The 25,366-nt window shown below is 31.9% G+C and overlaps 2 protein-coding genes across 3 annotated transcripts in view; one reads left to right on the top strand and one right to left on the bottom strand.

Moving 5' to 3' along the window:
* The window catches only part of LOC130670349 (dopamine D2-like receptor), a 135,059-nt gene that overhangs the window by 77,686 nt on the left and 32,007 nt on the right, over positions 1–25,366 (top strand). The window lies entirely within an intron of this gene.
* LOC130670350 (uncharacterized) lies at positions 21,171–24,052 on the bottom strand. The gene is made up of 4 exons (XM_057473723.1): positions 23,788–24,052; positions 22,760–23,016; positions 22,529–22,686; positions 21,171–22,402 (listed from the first exon to the last, which is right to left on the bottom strand). Exons 1-4 carry the CDS (start codon positions 23,994–23,996, stop codon positions 22,223–22,225), a joined length of 804 nt encoding a protein of 267 aa, XP_057329706.1. The 5' UTR covers positions 23,997–24,052; the 3' UTR covers positions 21,171–22,222.

Raw genomic sequence — 25,366 nt, forward strand, 5'->3', positions numbered from 1 at the left:
GACTAATTACTATAAATCCGATATGTTTGCGCATTTTTACCCCTACGCATGACATTTGGGACAAAATGGACAAACCCAAAATTTTGAAAAAGTGATTTTTTCATATTTTTATCGTCAAATTAAAAAAAAATTATTATAATTCCACATTTCTAGCCCTACGCATAACACCTGGGGCAAAATGGACCAGCCGAAACTTCCGAAAAAATTATTTTTTCATATTTTTCAGCCGTTTCTCTATGTAAGAGGCAAATTTGGTCACTAAAAATTTATAAAAATTAAATTTTTTTTTTTTAGTTGATAAATTTTTGAAATAAAGTAAAACTATAGAATTGTTTTTTTTTTTTTTTATTAAATAACAATTAGTAATTAAGGTAATCGAGAGTGAACGATTTATTACACCTTAAAAAATTTTTTTCGAGTAATATAAAACCAAAAATAGTTGTCAAGAGAAAGAAATACATTCTTAATGATGAAAACAATTTAAAAAAAAAAAAAAAACGAAAAAAAAATTTTTTTATCATTTTTTGGAAGGGGGCCGCTCTGCCCCACAAAAAAAATTTTTTTTTTCAGAATTTTGGCAAAATGTCCATAAATTTATTCGAAATAGGACAAAAGTAAAGTGATCTTACGGTTGAAAGCCACAAAAAGTAATAATTGGCTTAGGGGGGCCGCTCTGCCCCACCCTCCTTTAGAAGAAAAAAATGAGATCTGTCCGGATCTTGTCAGATCTAATGTTTTTTACGAGCATGTTAATTATGAGTGATTTAATTTATAAAATTATATTTCGGGGTCGCTGTGTTTTAGAGTGAAGTGAAAATATATAAGTTTATCATAAATTTTTGTTGCTATAAAATTAGACTAAGTGCACTTAAACGTGACCTAGCAGTAATATGACTTATTATTTGTGAGATCGGGAGCCAGCACTTTAGCAACCGGCGTGCGTACTCGAATTACCATATTATGCATATTTTGCAAATGGTCAAACCCTCTGCCCATTTAATTAGCAGACCTACTGCTACTGAAATTTTAAAAGACCCACGAGAGTATTAAACCCGTTAATAGTCAGTTCACGCGTCACGGGCAAAAACAATCACCATTTTTTAATATTTTAAATTATAGGATAAAATCGATTAAATTAAATTATAGAAAATTAAGTTTTTTAATTTACCATTAAATTAATTAACTGCCGTAATTTTCTACTTTATCTCCCACTTTGGTTCCCTGAGTCTCGATAAAGCAAAAATTTTCTAAGCTCTATAAATATTTATGAAAAAAAAAAATTAAAAATTGGAATGTGAATTAAAGCGAATCGCGAGCTTTGAATAGAAATGTATCTTGGCAATGTATCCAACGAGCTCATGGCAGCAGCAGAGAGAACTCAGGATACGATCAAGGCACACATAAATCTATCTTAAAATTAGATTTCCTATTGAGCTTTCGAGGCCTCACGAGACGAATAGCTCCAGGCAACAGAATTTTCGATTCCACTAGTCTTCAATAATGCAACAGCTATATATATATAAATATATATTGCCTTCCATGTGATCCTTATCCCTCGACAAAAATAAATAAACAGATAGGGGAAGGGGGGGGGGCAAAATGGGCCCATGGGGCAAAACGGGCCCCCTAAAATTTTGGATGCCTCGAAATATTAGGGGGCAAAATGGACCCCCCAAAGTTTTTAACATGAAAAGTGTTTGGGGCAGGGAAGGGGCAAAATGGGGCATTGAGGCAAAATGGGCCACTGAGGCAAAATGGTCCCCTCAAAATTTTTAACATGAAAAGTGTTGGGGGGAGGGGGTAAAATAGGCTGTCTAGACTTTGAAAACCTACGAATATTTTTTAGCCAACCGGGTTCCTAAAATTTTTTTAACAGATATGATTAAAGAATTATGATAAGGGGCAAACTAGGTCACGAGTTCAACAGCATTACTAACTATTATTTTTTTCAAAAACAATTTATTCTATATAATCGAAAATAATTAAAATATAAGCAATCAAGTAATGAAATTAAGTTATTTTTAGGTCCAAATTTTCACTATCAACTCTTTTTTATACTAAACACACAGCAAAAAGTTTCAAAACACAAAACAAGCGACAAACATACATTGAGTTTTGTTGGGGGCCCGTTTTCCCAACTTTTCAGGATTTTATAATTTTCATAGACACAGCAAATTAACACCAAAAACTCAGCAGAAGGAAAAAAAGTGAAACAAGCTGAAAAACTCGCATTATAAAAATTTTTTGAGGGGGGCCCATTTTGCCCCACATTTTTTAGTTTTTTATTTTTAATGGACAGAACAAATTAACGTCAAATACTTGGCGATGGAGTAAAAAAAAGTAATACAAGTAAAAAAAACTGAGGATTTGAAAATTTTTTTCTTAAGGGGCCCATTTTGCCCCCCTTCCCCTATCAATGATGATAATAATTGATTATTAATTATAAATAGTTATTTATAGATTTATTGGATGATAAAAAATGAAATTAATTAGGATATGAATACGTACTTGACCCAACAGATTGAGATACACAATTTCCCAAAACCACGCACTGCCTTGCGCTTTGATGAATTATTAACCACTGCGGCAAGCGGTGATCGATCACATCTGGGCACACGCACAAATTCCATTGGTTTGTGTGTAATCAAGTTAGGAGGCTACCCAGAGAGTCACACACTGTAAACTCAACTGCTTCTGCTTCTGCTTCTGTTCTTGCTGCTGCTGCAACTGCTGATGTATACTATCAAATTCGCGACCAATGATAAATTGCATCCAAGGCTCTATTTCTACTGGATTAATGATCAATCATCCCACATGTGCATACAATATCTACCCTATCAACTGACTTACACGACTGTCTAATTAAATTCCAGATATTGAATCTGAGTAAAAATATTTGACCGAAATCAGGCCGAAACCGTAGAATTTTAATCAAAGAGGCCTAGATTTCGCTGAAATCATGTCTGAGTCACAGAATTCTAGTAGAAAAAGCCGGAAGTTGGCCAAAAACACGTCGAAATTTTATTATTCTTACACAATAATACAAGAAAGAACCGAAAATTTTTAAGTTTCCGGCCATTTTGAGGCCTAGTCATCGGCTAAATTCCGGGGAGAATAAATTATATTATTTTTTTTTGTTTGAAATTTTTTTTCCACCCAGGAAATATCAGATCAGACTATTTATGGATTAAATTTTTTTCGATAGGGATCAGTAGTTGAGCGGTAGGAAAAAGTTTGAATTTAAATGAGTTTCAGGTTTATTCAAACTCTCACTTTGACAACAGTCGACGTACTCACGAATAAAATACTTGGTGATTTAGTGTGAGGATACTCGCCCGGCGTTTCAAACTTGCCGGTGATTTTTTTTATGGAGTATGTCCTAGAACCCTCGTAAATCACCGGGGACAACACTTTACCACAGCCCACGAGTTTCTTGCTTCCAGCCCAGTGTCACTAACTGATGGCTACTTTTTTCATTCTTATTCCTTCTGACTTCTCTCTTTTACAAAGTCACTTAAATTGGCTCTGCTTTTAATGTGTCAACGATTCGCCAAATACACCGGTTGTTACCAATAATTAACTTTTGTTTTTTTCTCAAACCTCTTTATCTTCCCCAGGACCAATAACTACAACACGGAAAGAAAATTATGGGAAGTTTTGCTATGCATTATGGGAATGGTTCCCATAATGGTATAGGAATAGTACCTATACTACTATAGGGATGGTTCCCATATATTATGGGCACCATCCCCATAATAGTATGAGAATAGTTCCCATACCATTATGGGAATGGTTCCCATAATGGTATGGGAATGGTTCCCATAATGATATGGGAATGGTTCCCATAATGGTATGGGAATAGTACCTATACTACTATAGGGATGGTTCCTATATATTATGGGAACCAACCCTTATAATAGTATGAGAATAGTTCCCATACCATTATGGGAATGGTTCCCATAATGATATGGGAATAGTACCTATACTACTATAGGGATGGTTCCCATATATTATGGGAACCATCCCCATGATAGTATGACAATAGTTCCCATACCATTATGGGAATGGTTCCCATACTATTATGGGAATGGTTCCCATACTATTATGGAAATGGTTCCCATATTGGTATAGGAACTATTCCCATAATATTATGGGAACTATTCCTATAATGTTATGGGAATCATCCCTATAATATCATTAAATTTTTTTTTGCACAATAGTGTAGAAATTTTCCAAAATTTGAATTTTCTCGAATGTTTTGTACTGACAAAAAATTCTTGTTCAAAATTTTAATGTTTTTTTGCCAAATACGATTTTTTTTTTCAATGTTTGAATTTTTGTTTTTATGTTTAATAATATTTCTGTGTATTGTTGAAGTGATTACTGCACTTTTTTAAATTAATTTTTTCATGATACTATGGGAACCATTCCCATAATATTATAGGAATGGTTCCGATAATAGTATGGGAACTATTCCCATAATATTATGGGAATGATTCCCATAATGGTATACGAACCATTCCAATTGCATTATGTGAATCATTCCCATAATATTATGGGAATAGTTCCCATACTATTATAGGAATCATTCCCATAATATTATAGGAATGATTCCCATAATATTATAGAAAGTATTCCTATAAATTATAGGAACCATTCCTATAATTACAGGAACCATTCCTATAGTGTTATGGGTATCATTCCCATAATTATAGGAACTATTCCTATAATTATGGGAAACATTCCTATAATTATAGGAACCGCTCCCATAATTTATAGTCGTAATTCCTATGATGGTATAGGAAAAAATTTCACAAAATTATGGGAACCGCTGCCATAATTTTCTTTCCGTGAACACTAACAATGATTACTTCCCCATTAATATTCTGATAAGTTCCCGTAAATAAAGTTCTGTGTTTCGACATAAATTAATAGTGATTTATATAGCGAGTACACAAAATTATGCATCAGCAAGAAAATATATAGACTAAGTGTTGAATATAGTCTCGTGGAATCTCCCAGGAGGGAACATAATGCTTGCAAGAAGTTTAAGCCCCGAGCGGAGGCGTCTCTCGATATCTCGAGCCAGTAGACCTGCACGGGCAAAGTTGATGTTCCAACTGGAGCAAGTAATACTGCCGCAGTGATGGAAGCCGGTGAGCTTTCATATGAACCAATAACTTCTTCTTTACCATACTTACACTTTCCTTATCTTTATATCCGGCAGGCAATCTATTCGGAAGTATGCATAGAACCAGTTGTTGGAGTCGAGTGCTCCGGTAAAGTACACACCCAGTGGCTATATAGTAACACTGCCCGAACAAAATTGAATTAATTTGAATAACTGTTATATATTTTTGCGCATCTTCATACTTATACTCATACTCATACTCGTACTCGTAGTCGTACCGCGAGTTTAATATTTCCGTCAGTACTTATATACTTTACCTATTGCGCAATATTATGAGGAACATTATCCTGAAACGAGAACGCCGCAACCGCAACGAGTTATTTTGTTTATTATATTATGTATTACTTTATTTTATTTTATAAACATTTGATGCATATAAATTGTCTTTATTCAAATTAAATTTTTTATTTTTTATTTTTTATTTATTTAAAGTCGCATCAACTACTCTCTAAAACTAAATTAGTGAAAAACCACTAATTACTTGTGAATATTCACTAATCTAAATTGTCCAAAGTATACGACTATGAATTAGTGACTATTCACTTTTTGAAATAGTAAAAAAAACAACATATAGAATTAGTGAAAATTTCACTGATTGAATTAGTCAAAAATGTACTAATTCACTTGTTGACGAGGATTTATTTGGAAAAATATTGTATCGTTGCTAATAATATTGTATCAAAATATTATTATTATTATGATTATTATTTGTAATTGATTATAAAATTTTTTTAGCAACTTGATCGACTAAATTAACAATTAAAATTACTTTCATACGGTAAATATTTATATCATAATTATAACTCATAACCTGAATCTATTGTCAATGATGGTTTTGATTCAGGTTCGGTAAAAAAAGTTGGAGTAAAAATATAAAGCTATTAAAAAATAACAAGATGTATTATTTAGCAACTAAATTAGGTTTTATTTAATTAACTTACTTGAATTAATACTGTTCAGTTGTATTTAAAAATTATCGTAATTAATTTTGCCCTGAATTTGATAATTCAATGATAGAATAAAAAGTCCTTAAGCGAGGCGCCACTAGTAATCATTGTAGAATCCGGGGAATCACTAATGAATTAGTGAATCTAATTCAAAATCACTAATTTTGTAGTGAATTTTAAGATCACTATTTCAATTAGTGAAATTTTCACTTATTTAGTTTTAGAGAGTACAGTGGTTATTAGCGACACTTATTTACCGCTTCTGTATATAATGTACTAGCTAATCGATAATTTTACATTTTGCATATCGAGGTTAAACTTAAATTAAGATATAAGTGTCAATAGTCGCTGTAAACTAAATTTCAAATTTATTGTCTTTAAGTAGTCTTAATATTTTTAGAAAGTTGTCGGAATCGTTAAGGCACTTCTGGATGTCCGTTGGAATTCCTCCGGCAGTTAGGTCCACTTTATTGCAATTGGAGAACAAGTGGGCTACTGTGAGTTTGTTGTTACAGTTTGGACATACAGGAACTGGTGTTTTGGTGAAAAGATGGCTGTGTGTCAACTGTGTATGTCCTATTCGTAGCCTCGTCATAATGCACTGGTTCTTTCTGTTTTTGAGGAACAATATTATGAGGAACATTATCCTGAAACGAGAACGCCTTAACCGCAACGAGTTATTTTGTTTATTATATTATGTATTACTTTATTTTATTTTATAAACATTTGATGCATATAAATTGTCTTTATTTAAATTAAATTGTACTAGTTTTTTTCCCTCTCTTTTTTTTTTTTTTTTTTTTTTTTATAGGAGCCGATAAAAAAAAGTACAATGCGGCAGAAATGTAAACTATAAAGTTTTTAGTGGTGGTAAAAAGAGTTGACATTTTTATTCCTTTCTAACTTATAAAAGCCAGAAGTCTTGAGATGCGCCGGTGGTGAATAAAAAAAAAAGTTTAGCTAATATTTTATTCATAGATAAACTTGAATCATAAAGAAGAAGAAGAAAACCCCCAAGTCTTCACATATTTCAGCTTGTAAGGATTTCGCACATCCACCGGACACACATTGACCCCCGGTGAATATAAATATTACGATGTATAAATAATAGAGAGTTTATGTATGTATTTTTATATCGTAATAATGTCAAATGTTCTGGGATAAAGTCGAAAAAAAAAATTATGAAGATTTTAAATTAACGTTTGGTGGAGTCGGACTTTTTAAAAATTTATTACTGATTTTTACAATTCAAATCAGTACCTTTTGATGCTGAATTTTTCCACGTCTCATTACTAAAACAATATATATTTTAAATTTAATATAAAAAGTTTTTTTTTTTCAAGACTTCTATAACTAAATATTGAGCTCTCGGTGTTTACAGAGACATCCGTTGTAAGTTTGCGATAAAAAAATGATATTCCCTATGGCATATGGACCGGAGCACTTCATCTGTTGCTTCAGAATTAAATACGTTAAATATCAGACTGTTTTAAAACACTTAATTAAATTCTTAGTAACTTAGTGAAGGGTAACCAAAGTTTTTCATTAATAATTAATTTATTAAAACACTTGGATACTTTCTTACTTACCTTAGTTATTAAAAGTTTTTTTCTTTAATTAATTGAATATCTCGGTATTTAATATCCTTATTGCCGGGGCTGATCAACTTTTCCCCCTTATAAGGGGGGGGGGGAATTCTTAAAAGAATTCTTTTACAAACTGTAACTAGAGTGGCCGAAAAATATCTAGGCCGATATTTGACTGATAACTAGGCTTCAAAATTTGTATATATTTATTTAAAAAAATAAAAATACTACAGAAAAAAAAAGGATTTCTTGCCGCAAAAAATCTTTTCTTGGTCTAAGAAAATTTTCACTTGACCCAAGAAATTTTTGTATTATAAAGTGAAAACAAAACTTTTCTTGGGGTAAGAAAAAATTTTCTCGGAACAAGAAAAAAATTTTTTAAGCGAGAAAAAAATTCTTGAGCCAAGAAAAATTTTTGTCTTCAATTCATAATACAAAATATTTCTTGCGCAAAGAAATTCTTTTTTTCTGTGTACGGGCGAACATAGACCGGCCCAACTTATCAGCCAATTTTCGGTCGTTAATCAAGAATAACAAAATTTCGGCGAGATTTAGTATTTTCGGCAAAATATTTGTACCCAAGACGCAATATACTATTTAGTCTTTGAAATGGCGTCTCATTGTGCCCCACCTTCTCCTGTATGTCTAATGGGAGAGAAAGGGCTTTGTTTTACTAAAGCGTCTAGAGAAATAGTAAAGTAAATCACACACCGGTTGTATACAAAGAAGCTTCATTATCAATATACCAGAGAGCCCGGTAATTTAAGCCTGAGAATACACCAAGTGTTGAGATAGCTTTTAATTGCAATGTGTACAATTGTCTCGACACACCCGCCCGCACAAATACATCCACCGCTTCCTCTATAACCTAGATCTATATACATACATATATACATACTTATCTATGTATAAATATATACATAAACATACAAAAGGAACGTAAATATCAAGAGCTAGAATAATGAGAAAATGCATTGTCACGCTTCCACTTACTATTTTAATCGAGATGAATCTCCTAGTCAACGTCTGCAGAATAGGACCGAGTATACTATTCTTGGGACACAACCCGGAATTCCACAGTAATTCCTCAGAGGGTTTTGAGTTTATTGAAGTGTCAGGCATGAGATTCTGTTCAACCCACCTCACCTATACTATCGCCACCTCCACCCCCACCCCCTGCTAGTATTTGTGCCATCACTGAACTTACTCAACAAAAGTTAAGTATTCAACAGCACGTTTTATCACTAATTCATTTTGTACGATTCTCTACCCAATTTTATTTCAACCAAAAATAACTAAATAAAATAATATTATATTGCACGCCTCGGAAGCGAAGCGGAGAGGTTATGCTTTATAACCGACCTGTCAAGGTCACACGATTTCCACTCATTAAAGTGCATATATTTTTTTTCTATTACTCTTACACATTATGAAAAACACATCAATATAAAGCTGAAACACTAATAAATAATCCTGATACTTTTTTTAATTTGTCTAATATGTATTAATATAAAAAAAAGTTCATTAAAAAAAATTTATCGTGGACGTCCATTAGTCTGTGGTTCAAAAAAACGGCGTGGTACGGATATCTCGAGAACGACTTGACGAAACTACTTAATTTTTTTTTCAAAATTTTCAGAAATAAGCAAAGAAGGTTCCTTTCGAAAATCACTACTGTAGGCCTTCTCGTTTTTTTAAAAATAAATCATTACGGTTAAAACCGGCAATCTTACATGTAAACAAACACACACTGCCGCCATTTTTCATTAGGAATGTTCTCCTTATTTATTTTTTTTTTTTACTTTTATTACCGTATATTTACCATGGAAATTTCTATGGGAAAAGAGCGGGATATTCAATTTTATTCGAAATTTAACTTTTAAAAAAAAACATAACATGAGCTTTCGAGGCGTGCACTTTTGGATTTTCCAAATTTTACTTTTATTACCGTATATTTACCATGGGAATTTCTATGGGAAAAGAGCGGGATATTCAATTTTATTTGAAATTTAACTTTTAAAAAAAAACATAACATGAGCTTTCGAGGCGTGCACTTTTGGATTTTCCAAATTTTACTTTTATTACCGTATATTTACCATGGGAATTTCTATGGGAAAAGAGCGGGATATTCAATTTTATTTGAAATTTAACTTTTAAAAAAAAACATAACATGAGCGTTCGAGGCGTGCACTTTTGGATTTTCCAAATTTTTTTTTTAATTTACGTACAAAACATTTCCCCAGCAAATAGAGCCTCAATTTATTATATTTAATTTTTTTTTCACTCAGCCGAGATGAAAAAACGCCGAAATAAAAAACCTAATTAATTTATGAATTAAAAAATACTTGTGGTTATTGTTGAGCTTTGACTCCGCGGTTATTGTTGTCGGTACATGAAGAGAATAGTACGATATGAAAGAACCCGTGTATGATGCGCACACTACTGCATATTTATATACGCGTTTTAATTTAAATAAAAGAACGTTAATTGACGGAAAAAAACTACGTTTCAGATTTAAATAAATATACTTTTTTCATACATTCTTTGTTCTCTATCACTTTTAAAACAAATTAATTTGAGGCCACAGTGATTTTAAAAATATATTTTTATCGTTAATGGATCGATGAACGGAACTCGTTCCGTCTCCCTATCGGTTCTTTGCTTATCCAATAAGATCTTATTAGAATTCTTGAAAAAATGTTTCCTCTCAAGCATTATCATCATTACCATAATCATAAGATCTATTTAAATTCAAAAAATGACTCTCCGAAAAATATATCCGGCATAATTGCCAATAATACCTTTGGCAAAAGAACTTGATGCAAGCTCAGCACTCGTTCGTTACTGCATCTGACCTCGTCTTTTTTCCTTCACCCATTTCATAATTTATCCCCATTTAAAAAACTTTAAGCAGCTTTCTCATTAAGGCATTAATAATTCAAATTTTACTATTCTCAAGTAAAAAAAATCGGTCTGTCAGTTAACCCTGCGGGCCAGCCCTAAAACTTCTCGCTATTTTCGAGCTCAAGAACCTCGATAACATTATTACCTTTGTATGCTGTTGTTTTCGAAAAAAAACGTTTTTCAACATTTTTTCTCAAACGAATTGACCGATTGAGATGGTTGAGGTGGCAATCGACGCGTTTTATCAAGTTCTAAAGCCGATCAAATTTTGAATTCGATTTATCAAGTTGTTTTTGAGATATTTTAAAAAAAATAAAAACAAATTTTTTTTTTAATTATTTTGACAACGGTTTCTCTTGAACGAATGAACTGATTTTGATGGCTGAGGTGCGATTTGACGCGGCTTATAAAGCTCTAGAGCCCAGTCGATTTTGGAATCAATCCATCGAGCACATTAAAAGTTATCCAAAAAAAACATTTTGAAAAAATTTTATTTTTGGAATATCTCTGAACGAGCCCTACCGATCAAGCTCAATTTCTCACAGCTTCAAGATATTGACAAGCCGCGTCGAATGACACCTTAAAGTTCAAAATCGGTGCATCCGTTCAAAAGATACAGGTGTTTACGTACATACGTACATTCATACATACATACATACACTCGGACATCATCTTGAAATTAGTCAGAATAGCTTCCTAGGACCTCAAAACGTCGACATCTGATGGAAATTCGATTTTCGTAAATCGGACCGAAACCAATAACTTCCCGAATTTTTGAAAATTTACAATTTTCTTAGCGGGAAGTCAAAAAACTTGAAGCCAAAAAACTAATTAGAAAAACTCTGATTATCAAAGAATTTGAACTAGCGCTAATTATTATTTCATAATAATCATGATAACCCGGCTCTGAACAATCAAATATCTAGTGTCTCAGCAGAAACGGATAGCTGGGCTGTGACCCGGTGGCTTCAATACATTAGACAAGCTTCAGATGCCATAACTAGACGTTACTCACGTGCTTGCATTATTTCACAAGTGCTAGCTCACTATGCCCATGACTACAACTACAACCGCATTCACTATCAACTCTATATAATTACTCTTGACACAGAACACAAGATAGTAGAAATATCCATCAGCTTCCACGAGCGTCAACCTACAGCTTACAGTTAACAGACTAAACTATTTAATCCGCGGTCAACAGAATTAAATTCATTTACATATTACCCATTTCTCTATTCTACGCTTACTCATAAACCGCTTGGACATTCGAAGCATTATTTACTTTCGACGGTACAGTTATTATATATATTTAATAGCCTCGAGACTCGCAATACCCAAGGTATTGACCAGGTTATGGCTCTTATTTCCTCGCTATTCATCTATCGTTTGTCAGCGAACACGTGCAAGGGAAATTTACGTCAGAAGCAAAACCCAAGAGATTACTGCCCAGGAAATTAATTTTACTTTACTTATACACGGGCATATTGAAAGGTCTGGCGCCAATATTGAGTCATCGGCATCCTCAAGAGAGTCAGGTTTAATTTTTTCTCATAAACTCGCGAATTATCTCATTGCGAGCGGAGGTCACTTTTAATGGTCTTTTAGCCAGAGACCATTAATTAAAGATCTCGATGCCTTATTTTCAGTCGGTTTGACTCGAGACTAGACTCGTGGTTCATTTTCACGTTCGCTAGTGCTTATATTAATCATTCCTCAAAGACTCTATTATAGTTATTTAACTTTTTCAGTTAATTTATGCAGTACTTTGACAAGACGGCTACAGGGTAATGGCAAGCACATGTGGGTTTAGTTGATGTACGCGTCAAACATATCTATTGAACGTGACTCGCGAGACTTCTTGCTAAGTAAACACCCAAGCAATTAATTAACTTACAATTAGCAAGCATTTCAGGATATGTGTTTGTGTAACGTTCGTGTGAATACTGAATAAATAATGGATAATGTTTAACTTAATTTACGAGGATGTTGATTAATTAGTAATTTCATTTTTTTCCGTGCGGGGCAGATCTGAGTAAAATGAGACTCAAATTTTCAACTGTCTGTTATGAAAATTGTCTAAAATAACTCAGTGAAAATAAATTACTTGACAATTTTGACGTAACCCGAGTTGAAATATTAGACGTAAATTGAACGTTCTTAACGTTTTAAACGTAAATTGAACGTTTTGAACGTAAATTGAACGTTTCGGGCATTTAAAACTTAATTTGACAGCTTTTAACTTATTCAAAACGTAGATTGGAGTATCATAAATCGAAAACGTAACTCAAACCTATTTTGACTTACAATAAGAAAACATAAGCATTCCGAAAAATTTTTTCATGGATTTTGTACTCCTGGATTATAATTACCTCAATTCCCTAAAATTTCGTCTGCCTTTCTGGCTCTAAAATAAAAAATTCGTATTTTGAAAAAAAAAATTTTTTTCAATTGCACGCCTCGGAAGCGAAGCGGAGAGGTTGTGCTTTATAACCAACCTGTCAAGGTCACACGATTTCCACTCATTAAAGTGCATATATTTTTTTTCTATTACTCTTACACATTATGAAAAGCACATCAATATAAAGCTGAAACACTAATAAATAATCCTGATACTTTTTTTAATTTGTCTAATATGTATTAATATAAAAAAAAGTTCATTAAAAAAAATTTATCGTGGACGTCCATTAGTCTGTGGTTAAAAAAAACGGCGTGGTACGGATATCTCGAGAACGACTTGACGAAACTACTTAATTTTTTTTTCAAAATTTTCAGAAATAAGCAAAGAAGGTTCCTTTCGAAAATCACTACTGTAGGCCTTCTCGTTTTTTTAAAAATAAATCATTACGGTTAAAACCGGCAATCTTACATGTAAACAAACACACACTGCCGCCATTTTTCATTAGGAATGTTCTCCTTATTTATTTTTTTTTTTTACTTTTATTACGGTATATTTACCATGGAAATTTCTATGGGAAAAGAGCGGGATATTCAATTTTATTCGAAATTTAACTTTAAAAAAAAAACATAACATGAGCGTTCGAGGCGTGCACTTTTGGATTTTCCTAATTTTTTTTCATACTTCTATCTAACACTATTATATATTTTCATATATTATGATATCAAGATTATGAAAATTGTGATTACAAATATTGAAATAAATTAATTAATGTTATCATTAAAGTAAGATCATAACTCATGAAATTACTAATTTTTTACGAACCAAAATACAAAAAAATCGTTCAATTTACTTTCAAAACGTTAAAAACGTTCAATTCACGTTTAAAACGTTCAATTTACGTTTAAAACGTCAAGAACGTTCAACTTACGTCTAATATTTCTACTCGGGAAGATTCAAAACTATTCATTTAATTTGAGCATAATTGTATAAAATATATAACCTTTAATATCTGATGTACTAGAATGCAGGTTCTCTGGAGCTGACCGAGCTCTTAAAAGGGTCGACTCATCTCTCTTCTAAATAATTAACGTTTAATTGAATATTTAATGGCGTATTCAATCTGGTTAAAAACACAAAATTACCATTAATCATTTTTGTATTCAGTTAATTGTAATGGTAACTATTTGTTCTGCTTAATAATGAAATGAAATATAGAGGCAATAACATAAATTGAAACGGTATTGAATATGATATGGAAGGAATTAGCTGAACAATTATCGGAGTAAAGTAACAAGCTATCTGATTTAATTGGCCGGATAATCAGGGATCTACTCCCACGAATATATATATGTTCACAAAAGGACGTATTATTTTACATGGTCGTATGTGTCTGTGGAAAAGGATCATATAGATCGATCGATCAGTGATTGATGCCTGCTTCCAAGAGGATAAGCTCCGCAATCATCAACGGAATTTTCTGGTTCGTTAATTTCGCCAACTGATGGTAGTTGTTTGTTTTAAAAACCACTTTATTTAATTAAACAACATTGTGATTAATCATTACCCTAACACATGTATGTATACTTTTGACAATCAGGTACACAAATTATTCCATTTATTCTGGCTCCTTTCCAAACAAGTAAATATGCTCATTTGATCCCCGGTATTCTGGTGTCCATTTTTTTTCACACTACACGGAAAGAAAATTATGGCAGCGGTTCCCATAATTTTGTGAAATTTTTTCCTATACCATCATAGAAATTACGACCATAAATTATGGGAGCGGTTCCTATAATTATAGGAATGTTTCCCATAATTATAGAAATAGTTCCTATAATTATGGGAATGATGCCCATAACATTATAGGAATGGTTCCTATAATTTATAGAAATAATTTCTATAATATTATGGGAATCATTCCTATAATTTATGGGAATGGTTCCTATAATTTATTGGAACCATTCCCATAAATTATAGGAACCATTCCCATAATATTATAGGAATGGTTCCTATAATAGTATGGGAACTATTCCCATAATATTATGGGAATGATTCCCATAATGCAATTGGAATGGTTCGTATACCATTATGGGAATCACTCCCATAATATTATGGGAATAGTTCCCATACTATTATAGGAACCATTCCTATGATATTATGGGAATGGTTCCCATTTTATCATGAAAAAATTAATTTTAAGAAGTGTGGTAATCACTTCTACAATACACAGAAATATTATTAAACATAAAAACAAAAATTCAAGCATTGAGAAAAAAAATCGTATTCGGCAAAAAAACATTAAAATTTTTGACAAGAATTTTTTGTCAGCACAAAACATTCAAGAAAATTCAAATTTTGGGAAATTTCTACACTATTGTGCAAAAAAAAAATTTTATGATATTATAGGGATGGTTCCCATAACATTATGGGAATAGTTCCCATAATATTATAGGAATAGTTCCTATACCAATATGGGAACCATTCCCATAATAGTATGGAAATGAATCCCATACCATTATGGGAATGGTTCCCATAATGATATGGGAATGGTTTCCATAATGATATGGGAATGGTTCCCATAATATTATAGGAACTATTCCTATAATGGTATGGGAACTATTCTCATACTATTATGGAGATGGTTCCCATAATATATGGGAACCATTCCCATAATGGTATGGGAACTATTCTCATACTATTATGGGGATGGTTCCCATAATGGTATGGGAACTATTCTCATACTATTATGGGGATGGTTCCCATAATGGTATGGGAACTATTCTCATACTATTATGGGGATGGTTCCCATAATGGTATGGGAACTATTCTCATACTATTATGGGGATGGTTCCCATAATATATGGGAACCATTCCTATAGTAGTATAGGTACTATTCCCATACCATTATGGGAACCATTCCCATAATGCATAGGAAAACTTCCCATAATTTTCTTTCCGTGTACTGCTACATAAATAATAAAAGCAAACGTGCTGTGAAAATTCTGTACAACTATTTTTAGATTTTTTTTTACGGATATTTACGGGCCGGGTAATAAAGATACTGCGGCTGGTCTAGAACTTTTTGATGCAGTTCACAGTTTAAAAAACAAAACTGTAAGTTTTAAAAAGTGGTGCCGGGAAAAAAGAACATAAAATAAGTAACTCGATAGAACTGATCACGTATCAAATACGTGTAGAAGTTGGCAAAAATAGTGAGTAAAGAGTAAAGAGTAAAAATATCTCTAAGGACTCGGCGAGTGTGTTGCGAAAAGCAATAAAGTGTGAAGCTCTATACGTGTCGAAATAATTTCATAGAAATGAAAAGTATTGCAATCGAAGGTTACTGCAGTTGTATATATTTATTTTTTTCTTAAAAACCGAATTTGAGGCATGAGTCAAAATAAAAGTATCAAACAAGAAGACGGAAAAGGTTTTCACTTAAATATATCGATATAGTTTCAATAGAAATGACACCCTGCGTTGCTGAAAAGCTCACGAAGACATATTACCTTTAGATACATCCTTGTTATTCCCATGCTAGCTTTTCTATTCTTTGGATTACGAGATTGTTGAGGCGTGAATGGAACTCGAAACAAGATACACGAGTTACACAATCAGACTATTTACTTATTCAAGTTTATTATTTTTAACTTACACTCGTACAGCATATATATATTTTTTTCTAAAGCTATAAACACACAGTAAGCACTTGCAGTAGGAGGAATAAATTTCGGGTTTATATGTCATTCCTTTCTTTGGGCAGTCGTCCTAGGCAAACAACTGTCGAAGCTATTGGAGCATACGAAAAAAATCCGATAACGGTGAGACATCCGGTCCAATGTCTATTTGCAGTAGGGGAGACCGGGGCAAGACGGCCCACCTGGGGCAAGAAGGCCCACCTCAAAAACTAACCAAAAATTTTTTTTTCTTGTTTTCTTTTGATTATCACAAATTTAGATTATTTACTCATTTTTAGCCCGATACGTGAAACTTGGGGCAGAATGAACCACTCAAAAATTCTAAAAGAAAATGTATTTCATAGTATTATAACCTACACGGAAAAAAAATTATGGGAAGTTTTCCTATGCATTATGGAAATTGTTCCCATAACGGTATGGGAATAGTACCTGTACTACTATAGGGATGGTTCCCATATATTATGGGAACCATCCCCATAATAGTATGAGAATAGTTCCCATACCATGATGGGAATGGTTCCCCTATTGGTATAGGAACTATTCCTATAATATTATGGGAACTATTCCCACAATGTTATGGGAACCATCCCTATAATATCATAAAATTTTTTTTTTGCACAATAGTGTAGAAATTTCCCAAAATTTGAATTTTCTTGAATGTTTTGTGATGACAAAAAATTCTTGTTAAAAATTTTAATGTTTTTTTGCCAAATACGATTTTTTTTTTCAATGTTTGAATTTTTGTTTTTATGTTTAATAATATTTCTATGAATTGTAGAAGAGATTACCACACTTCTTTAAATTAATTTTTTCATGATAATATGGGAACCATTTCCATAATATTATAGGAACCATTCCTATAGTGTTATGGGTATCTCTTCCATAATTATAGGAACTATTCCTATAATTATGAGAAACATTCCTATAATTATAGGAACCGCTCCCATAATTTATGGTCGTAATTCCTATGATGGTAGAGGAAAAAATTTCACAAAATTATGGGAACCGCTGCCATAATTTTCTTTCCGTGTAGTCATGATTAATTTAATAGAAATATCATTTTTTGGTTAATTATATGGATTTGGATTAAAATAGAGCATTTGAAAAAGTTAAAAAAACCAATAATCAATTTTCTACAGAAGTGAAAAAATGACTCGTATTATATCAAAAAAGGTTATTTCGAGTAATATTAAAGTAAATTCAGTTGTTAAAGAGAAAAATATAAACATTTGTTACGCGGGAAATTTTTTTACAATTAAAAAAAAAAATTTTTTTTTTCATTTTTTTTCGGAGGGGGCCGTCTTGCCCCAAAAAAAAAAAATTTTTTTTCAGGAGCTTCACCAAAATTTTGGTGAATTGAGTTCAAGTTGGACAAGAGTAAATCGACTTGATGGTTAAAAGCCACAAATAATAATAACCGGCTTAGGTGGGCCGTCTTGCCCCGGTCTCCCCTACCGCCAAGATTCTGCTGAGAAAATAAATTTTTTTTTTTTTTTCTATCTAGTAAAATGAAATTATTCGAGATAGACAATTATGGCGGCGGTAAGGGGAAGGGGAAGGGATTATTGTTATTTTTAATTAGTTTGGGAGATTACTTTGATGGGTGTAATTAAAAAAAGGGTGTACCTGAAGAAAAGCAGAACAACGACGGTAACTGTAGCAATATCAGGCGTTATGGCAGATAAAGAGGTTTAATATTTAAGACTGACGATCAGAAAAGTGGTTTACGTTGCGGTTACCTTTCTCCTTTGTATATCCCCATCACCGCGGGTGTAATCTTCCTGTTTTCCCTAGATGAAATTGCGTAAGCCCAGATTAACGTTAAGCTTATTTAGTCATTTACACGTCGTCAAAACTTTAATCGAGCATTTTAAACAATGCCTTTGTTGCCTGTTGTTCAGAACGCTAAAACATTTTTTTTTTCACCATTTAATAGCCGGTCGTAAAAAAGTTTATGGCTCACTTTAATAATTGACAGTAATTGCGATGGAATAAAAGATTTTCCTGGTGAAATATTTAATGGCTTAACTTTTTTATCGCCGATAAATGGTTTCCGGTTAAAAAATTTTTGTAAATGATTTAATGCCGCCAAAAAAATGAAATATTTTTTAGTTTAAGTTATTAAACTACACGGAAAGAAAATTATGGCAGCGGTTCCCATAATTGTGTGAAATTTTTTCCTATACCATCATAGGAATTACGACCATAAATTATGGGAGCGGTTCCTATAATTATAGGAATGTTTCCCATAATTATAGGAATAGTTCCTATAATTATGGGGAATGATACCCATAACACGATAGGAATGGTTCCTATAATTTATAGGAATACTTTCTATAATATTATAGGAACCATTCCCATAATATTATGGGAATGGTTCCTATAATAGTATGGGAACTATTCCCATAATATTATGGGAATGATTCCCATAATGAAATTGGAATGGTTCGTATACCATTATGGGAATCATTCCCATAATATTATGGGAATAGTTCCCATACTATTATAGGAACCATTCCTATAATATTATGGGAATGGTTCCCATATTATCATGAAAAAATTAATTTAAAGAAGTGTGGTAATCACTTCTACAATACACAGAAATATTATTAAACATAAAAACAAAAATTCAAACATTGAAAAAAAAAATCGTATTTGGCAAAAAAACATTAAAATTTTTAACAAGAATTTTTTGTCAGCACAAAACATTCAAGACAATTCAAATTTTGGGAAATTTCTACACTATTGTGCAAAAAAAAAATTTAATGATATTATAGGGATGGTTCCCATAACATTATGGGAATAGTTCCCATAATATTATAGGAATAGTTCCTATACCAATATGGGAGTCATTCCCATAATAGTATGGGAATGATTCCCATACCATTATGGGAATGGTTCCCATAATGATTTGGGAACGGTTCCCATAATATTATGGGAACCATTCCCATAATGGTATGGGAACCATTCCCATATCATTATGGGAATCATTCCCATAATGGTATGGGAACTATTTTCATACTATTATGGGGATGGTTCCTATAATATATGGGAACCATCCCTATAGTAGTATAGGTACTATTCCCATACCATTATGGGAACCATTCCCATAATGCATAGCAAAACTTCCCATAATTTTCTTTCCGTGTACAGCCGATAATTCGAATAATAATAAAATTTTTAAATTAATTACTTAATAAAATATTTAATCTCAACCGATTCAAAAAATATTTACCGGGAGTTTATTGATAAATCAGCATACAAGAGATTATTATTATATTTTTTTTTGATTAATTAAACAACATCAATTGCATAATTAATATTATTAGTTTCCATCTGGTGCCAGCGAGCAGCTTTGATTTAAAATTTCGCCGTTTGAACACCGTGCCGCGAAATTAAAATTTATATAATAATGATTGGAAAGTTTGCGTAATAATTTAAAAATAAAAATATTCGAACGGTTGATAAATTTATATATATTTCCATGTTCTTTGATGATGACATAATATTTGACAAACAAGGTTCTTGTTAGTGCGATATCTCGTTGTAGTTTTGACCCAGGGGCTTTGCACAAGCACACTACACATCCACTCGAAAACATTGTCGAGTGTATAGTATTACGTTGAAAGCCACGATTTTATAACGATCCTGAAAGCATAATGGAGTTAGCGCAGAAGGGTTTCAATAGCAAATATTATGTTAAATCTCTTGTGAATGGAACAAAAGCTCTCTATAGCCTCGTCTTTGGAGCTTTCATTATATTAACGTTCTTGAGAAAATGCTCAAGAATATATAGATAGATTTTATCAAATAATCGGTAAAAAATCCCATGAACAGATTTGAAACCTCTTGGGAAATATTCAAGACCCAATTTATATTAAATCCAAATAATTGCGATAATAATGATAATATTAATACTCTTACAATGGCAGGATACGCGAGGAAAGTTATCTCGGAGATGTAAGATAGATTAAGAGGACGGAGAAGAAATAACCACGTCGTGAACAACTCAGGCACCTGGCGCCCAAACGGATAAAATAGTAAATGGCCGGGGTACGGTAATTCGGTTGGATGGACGCGCTTTTAAGCCTCAACTGTACACTATCTGTATCGCGTACTCGACGGTGGTCATTCCCATGAGATATTACTTTGGAAAAGGTCTCTGTTTCAGTCTCCAGTTCACTAACGGCTTGCAGTTACCCTGTAAATGTACGGTGCCGGATATGTTGTGTACTGAAAATGTCGAGGAAAATCCTCTGAATAATCGAGTGACCATCTAGCACTTGCCCTGCTAAACTTGATAAAGATACAACTCCTTAGGGACATTAAATTATTGTTCCCTCTGTCACAATTCAAACACCATTATTTATTCATTTACTTTATTGATATAATATCCTTCAGGGTTTTTATTTCCCTTCTGAGTTTTTTTACTATTTATTTGTGTTTTTCCCCCAATGGGTACGTATTTAGTTCATGTATTTTTTTTTTAAATACACGAATACAAATCGCGTGCCAAATGCCAAAAGGGCGTATAAAAGTTAGAAGTTGGCTTTGAAGATCCAAAAGGGCGTATAATTTTTTTTTTGTGCCAATCGTTTTGTAAACATGTTCTAAGCCTCAAAATAAAAAAAAAATTTCCTAAGCCAAAAGGGCGTAAATCTTAAGATACAAAGATACAAAGATCTAAAGATATACGCCCTTTTGGCGATAGTAGGGGAGGGTGGGGCAGAGCGGCCCCCCTGAAATTTTGATCAAAAAAAAAATTTTGTTTTTTCGACTAATTACTATAAATCCGATATGTTTGCGCATTTTTACCCCTACGCATGACATTTGGGGCAAAATGGACAAGCCCAAAATTTTGAAAAAGTGATTTTTTCATATTTTTATCGTCAAATTAAAAAAAAATTATTATAATTCCACATTTCTAGCCCTACGCATAACACCTGGGGCAAAATGGACCAGCCGAAACTTCCGAAAAAATTATTTTTTCATATTTTTCGGCCGTTTCTCGATATAAGAGGCAAATTTGGTCACTAAAAATTTATAAAAATTAAATTTTTTTTTTAGTTGATAAATTTTTGAAATAAAGTAAAACTATAGAATTGATTTTTTTTTTTATTAAATAACAATTAGTAATTGAGGTAATCGAGAGTGAACGATTTTTTACACTTTAAAAAATTTTTTTCGGGTAATATAAAACCAAAATTAGTTGTCAAGAGAAAGAAATACATTCTTAATGATGAAAACAATTAAAAAAAAAAAAAAAACGAAAAAAAAAAATTTTTTATCACTTTTTGGAGGGAGCCCGCTCTGCCCCACAAAAAAAAAATTTTTTTTTTTAGAATTTTGGCAAAATGTCCATAAATTTGTTCAAAATAGGAAAAAAGCAAAGTGATCTTATGGTTGAAAGCCACAAAAAATAATAATTGGCTTAGGGGGGCCGCTCTGCCCCACCCTCCCCTACACTAATACAAATATTACATTTCAACGGAAATTTAATCATCACCCCATAATTGGTCGTTATAAGCAACGTGACTTCGTCGATTCGGATTATATTTGAAAAATTTCGGGTTTTCAAACATTATTTCGCAGTTTCTATTGATGACTTGTATTCCTGTCAAAAAAGGCTTCGACGATGGACTTGATTGACAAACGACAGCTGATCCTGGGTATCTCTAAAAAAAATTTATTTAAAAATAAAAGTGAATAGAGTGATAGACTTTTCTTTTTTTTTTCGATGCGCAGGCAGTGTGGGCAACTTCAAAGCCCAGTAAAAAGTCAAATTTTGAAGGATAACTCACATTGCACTTTCTTTTTCCAGTTTCTACGCCGCAAAAGATTGAATATGAATTAGATTTTGGAGAACTCAATTGAAGGGCTGAACTACAACCGGTAGACTCGGAAGGATGTTTTATAGTTATTTTTCGTTGTTTAAGTTTCAGCTTTTCCCCAAAAAATGCTTCAATATAAACATAAATAATTATGAAAAATTCCCATGACAAAGTCAAATATATTTAAAATATAAAATTTACTCTTTTTTATTTTTATATAGACGCATTCAGTGTCGCTAGTAAACATTTTATTTTCCGTATACTTCATATAGTCGATTGGCCTAACACTGCTATCAAAAGCGTGGTCCAAATTTAGTATGCGCAATAATGGAACCTCAGGTTGGACATGAACCCCAACCACATCTTGTTCCGTGTACTCAGAAATTGGAATTTCTCTATCTTCAAGAATATCGTTATTTTTAGGCCAACTATAAGCGCGTACTCTATATTTTGAGCCTCTAGAAAATTAAATTGTGAATTAATATCCATAAATTGTGGATTTAAATTTTGAAAAAATTTGATTTGCGATCTAATGAGGTCTCTTTAGATCATAATTATTTTTCCGGGGATGAATAAAAATCCATAGAGGAATCCAGCGCAGAGTCATACATTTTCTATGGTTTCTATGGGAATCCATAGCATCGTAAGTGAATTCTAAACTACAAGCCCAGGAATCCTTAGTTTCCAATATTCAATACTCAGCTTGTATATAAATCTACACTTTTCTACATGGATCCCCATAAAATCCTATATAGATTTTTTCAAATGCTAATAATTAGGGCCAGGATTTTTGCTTCAATTTAAAATCAACCAATAATGAATAATGGTGTCAAATTTTTGATATTGCGGAAAAAATATTGGTCGTACAAAAAAATTTTTCAAGTAAAAGTTGTAGGAAATTTAATTTTATAAAAAAAATGCCTCTTATAATTTTTTCTTAGGACTAAAAAGAAAGCCGTAATTTCAAAATTAAAATTTTCATAATTATCAAAAATTTGAATTATTCATTATGAATCTTAATTTTGGAATTACGGTGAAAATATTGGCCGTATAGAAAAATCTTAAGAAACATTTTTTTTAGAAAATTAAATTTCCTACAACTTTTGTTTAAAAACTTTTTTGATAAGACCAATATTTTTGCCATAATATCAAACATTTGAGCCATTCATTTCGAAATCAAGGCGAAAATCTTGTCCCTACTAATAATAATAATAATAATAAATTTATACTCATAAATATTTCGTGAGGTTGTGACAACTTTATCAGAATCAATTAAAACTCCTTGACCAACAAATGAAACTTGATTTGGTCTTAAAGGATTAACTTCAAAAATTCCTACCATAAAATTGACGTCGTCAATATAAATATCCGGCTTTTCAGTTGCCGATTTATTAACAAATATTGTTATCGCAATTAAAAAATACTTAAACACTGCCATTATTTAGTTTTACAAAGATTTATTCTGCTTTTAGACAACGAGCGGCTAATAGTAACTGAAAATATTACAAAACGTCATACAGTTTTTATATCAAACTGCACACCTGTCAGTGAATAAATTATTTGTCACTGATAACTTTTTTTCCAAGGTTTAGCTTCCGCATACTTCTTATGAATTGATCTCAGTGGTTTTGAAAATTTCTATAATTTGTTTATCATAATACGTGACTTTTGAATTTATTCTTCACTTCTGTACAGAAATCGCGTACATTAATTCTATTGTCACGTTTAAAAATAAAATAATCATAATTTTTCATAGAATTTCGTAGGAAATCACGCGCTAAATTTTTTTTCAAATATCCAAGAAAAAAAATTTTTCTAATTATTTGAATTTCACAGAAATGAACAAATTAATCAGCTTGCAATTATTTTTAAAAATTGATTTTCAAAATAGTGGAAAATTTCCATTTAAAATTAAATGCAAAAAAAAATAATAATAATCTAACTGGACATAATCTTTTTAGAATAGATGGTAAAAATGTAATTGCAATAATTTCATTAGCATACACAGTAATTAATTATTCATAAAAAATTTTCATCAAAGCAATTCAATTTGTAGCTTGTTGATGATTAATTATCACGAAACGTTTTACGTGAGACGTTTTCAGAATAATAATTCCCATCATGCCGGTTTTAAATATAAATTTGATATTTTGATACACTAATTACTAGGTTGGGTTGAAAAAAAACTTTTTTTTTGTTTTTCTTAGCATGGGGGTAGAATTTGTACCTTATAAAAAAAAAAATTTTTCAAGAAAAAAAAAATTTTTTTATTCAACATTTTGAGGTGGCCCACTCGTTTTTTGAATAAATAATTAATTAAACGGGGTAGTTCCAACGAAAAAAATTTTTTTTTGTCCAAAATCGTGGAAAACATCTAATAATTGTCGAATGTGATTTTTTTTTACTTCACTTTCATTTTAATTCATAAGAAAATGCTTTTCATTTTTGAATTTTTTACTAAAATCACAAAATTAATAGGAAAAAAATTTTTTCAACTCCTGACTTTCAATTAGCTTTCAAGGGGACACCCTACAGATTCTAGAACACCATGTAATTTTTTTCGTTGGGACTACCCCGTTTGATCAATTATTTATTTTAAAAACGATTGGGCCACCTCAAAATGTTGAGTAAAAAAATTTTTTTTTCCTTAAAAATTTTTTTTTTTCTATAAGGTACAAATTCTACCCCCATGCTAAAAAAAACAAAAAAAAAGTTTTTTTTCAACCCACCCTACTAATTACCATTATCACATTCGTTCCGAAAGAAGTGGAGCTTCGATTAATTTCAAAAATAATAATGATAAAAATT

The sequence above is a fragment of the Microplitis mediator genome, chromosome 6 (genome assembly GCF_029852145.1).
Source record: "Microplitis mediator isolate UGA2020A chromosome 6, iyMicMedi2.1, whole genome shotgun sequence".
In the NCBI taxonomy this organism is placed as follows: domain Eukaryota; kingdom Metazoa; phylum Arthropoda; class Insecta; order Hymenoptera; family Braconidae; genus Microplitis; species Microplitis mediator.

Bases quoted from the DNA above. Each gene is read 5' to 3' on its own strand.
- LOC130670350 (XM_057473723.1), bottom strand. From the start codon at position 23,996: ATGGCAGTGTTTAAGTATTTTTTAATTGCGATAACAATATTTGTTAAT. The intron at 23,017-23,787 runs GTATAAATTTAT...TTAATTTTCTAG, and splicing joins ACCTCACGAAATATTTATGA to AGGCTCAAAATATAGAGTAC. The intron at 22,687-22,759 runs GTAAATTTTATA...TTTATATTGAAG, and splicing joins CTATATAAAAATAAAAAAGA to CATTTTTTGGGGAAAAGCTG.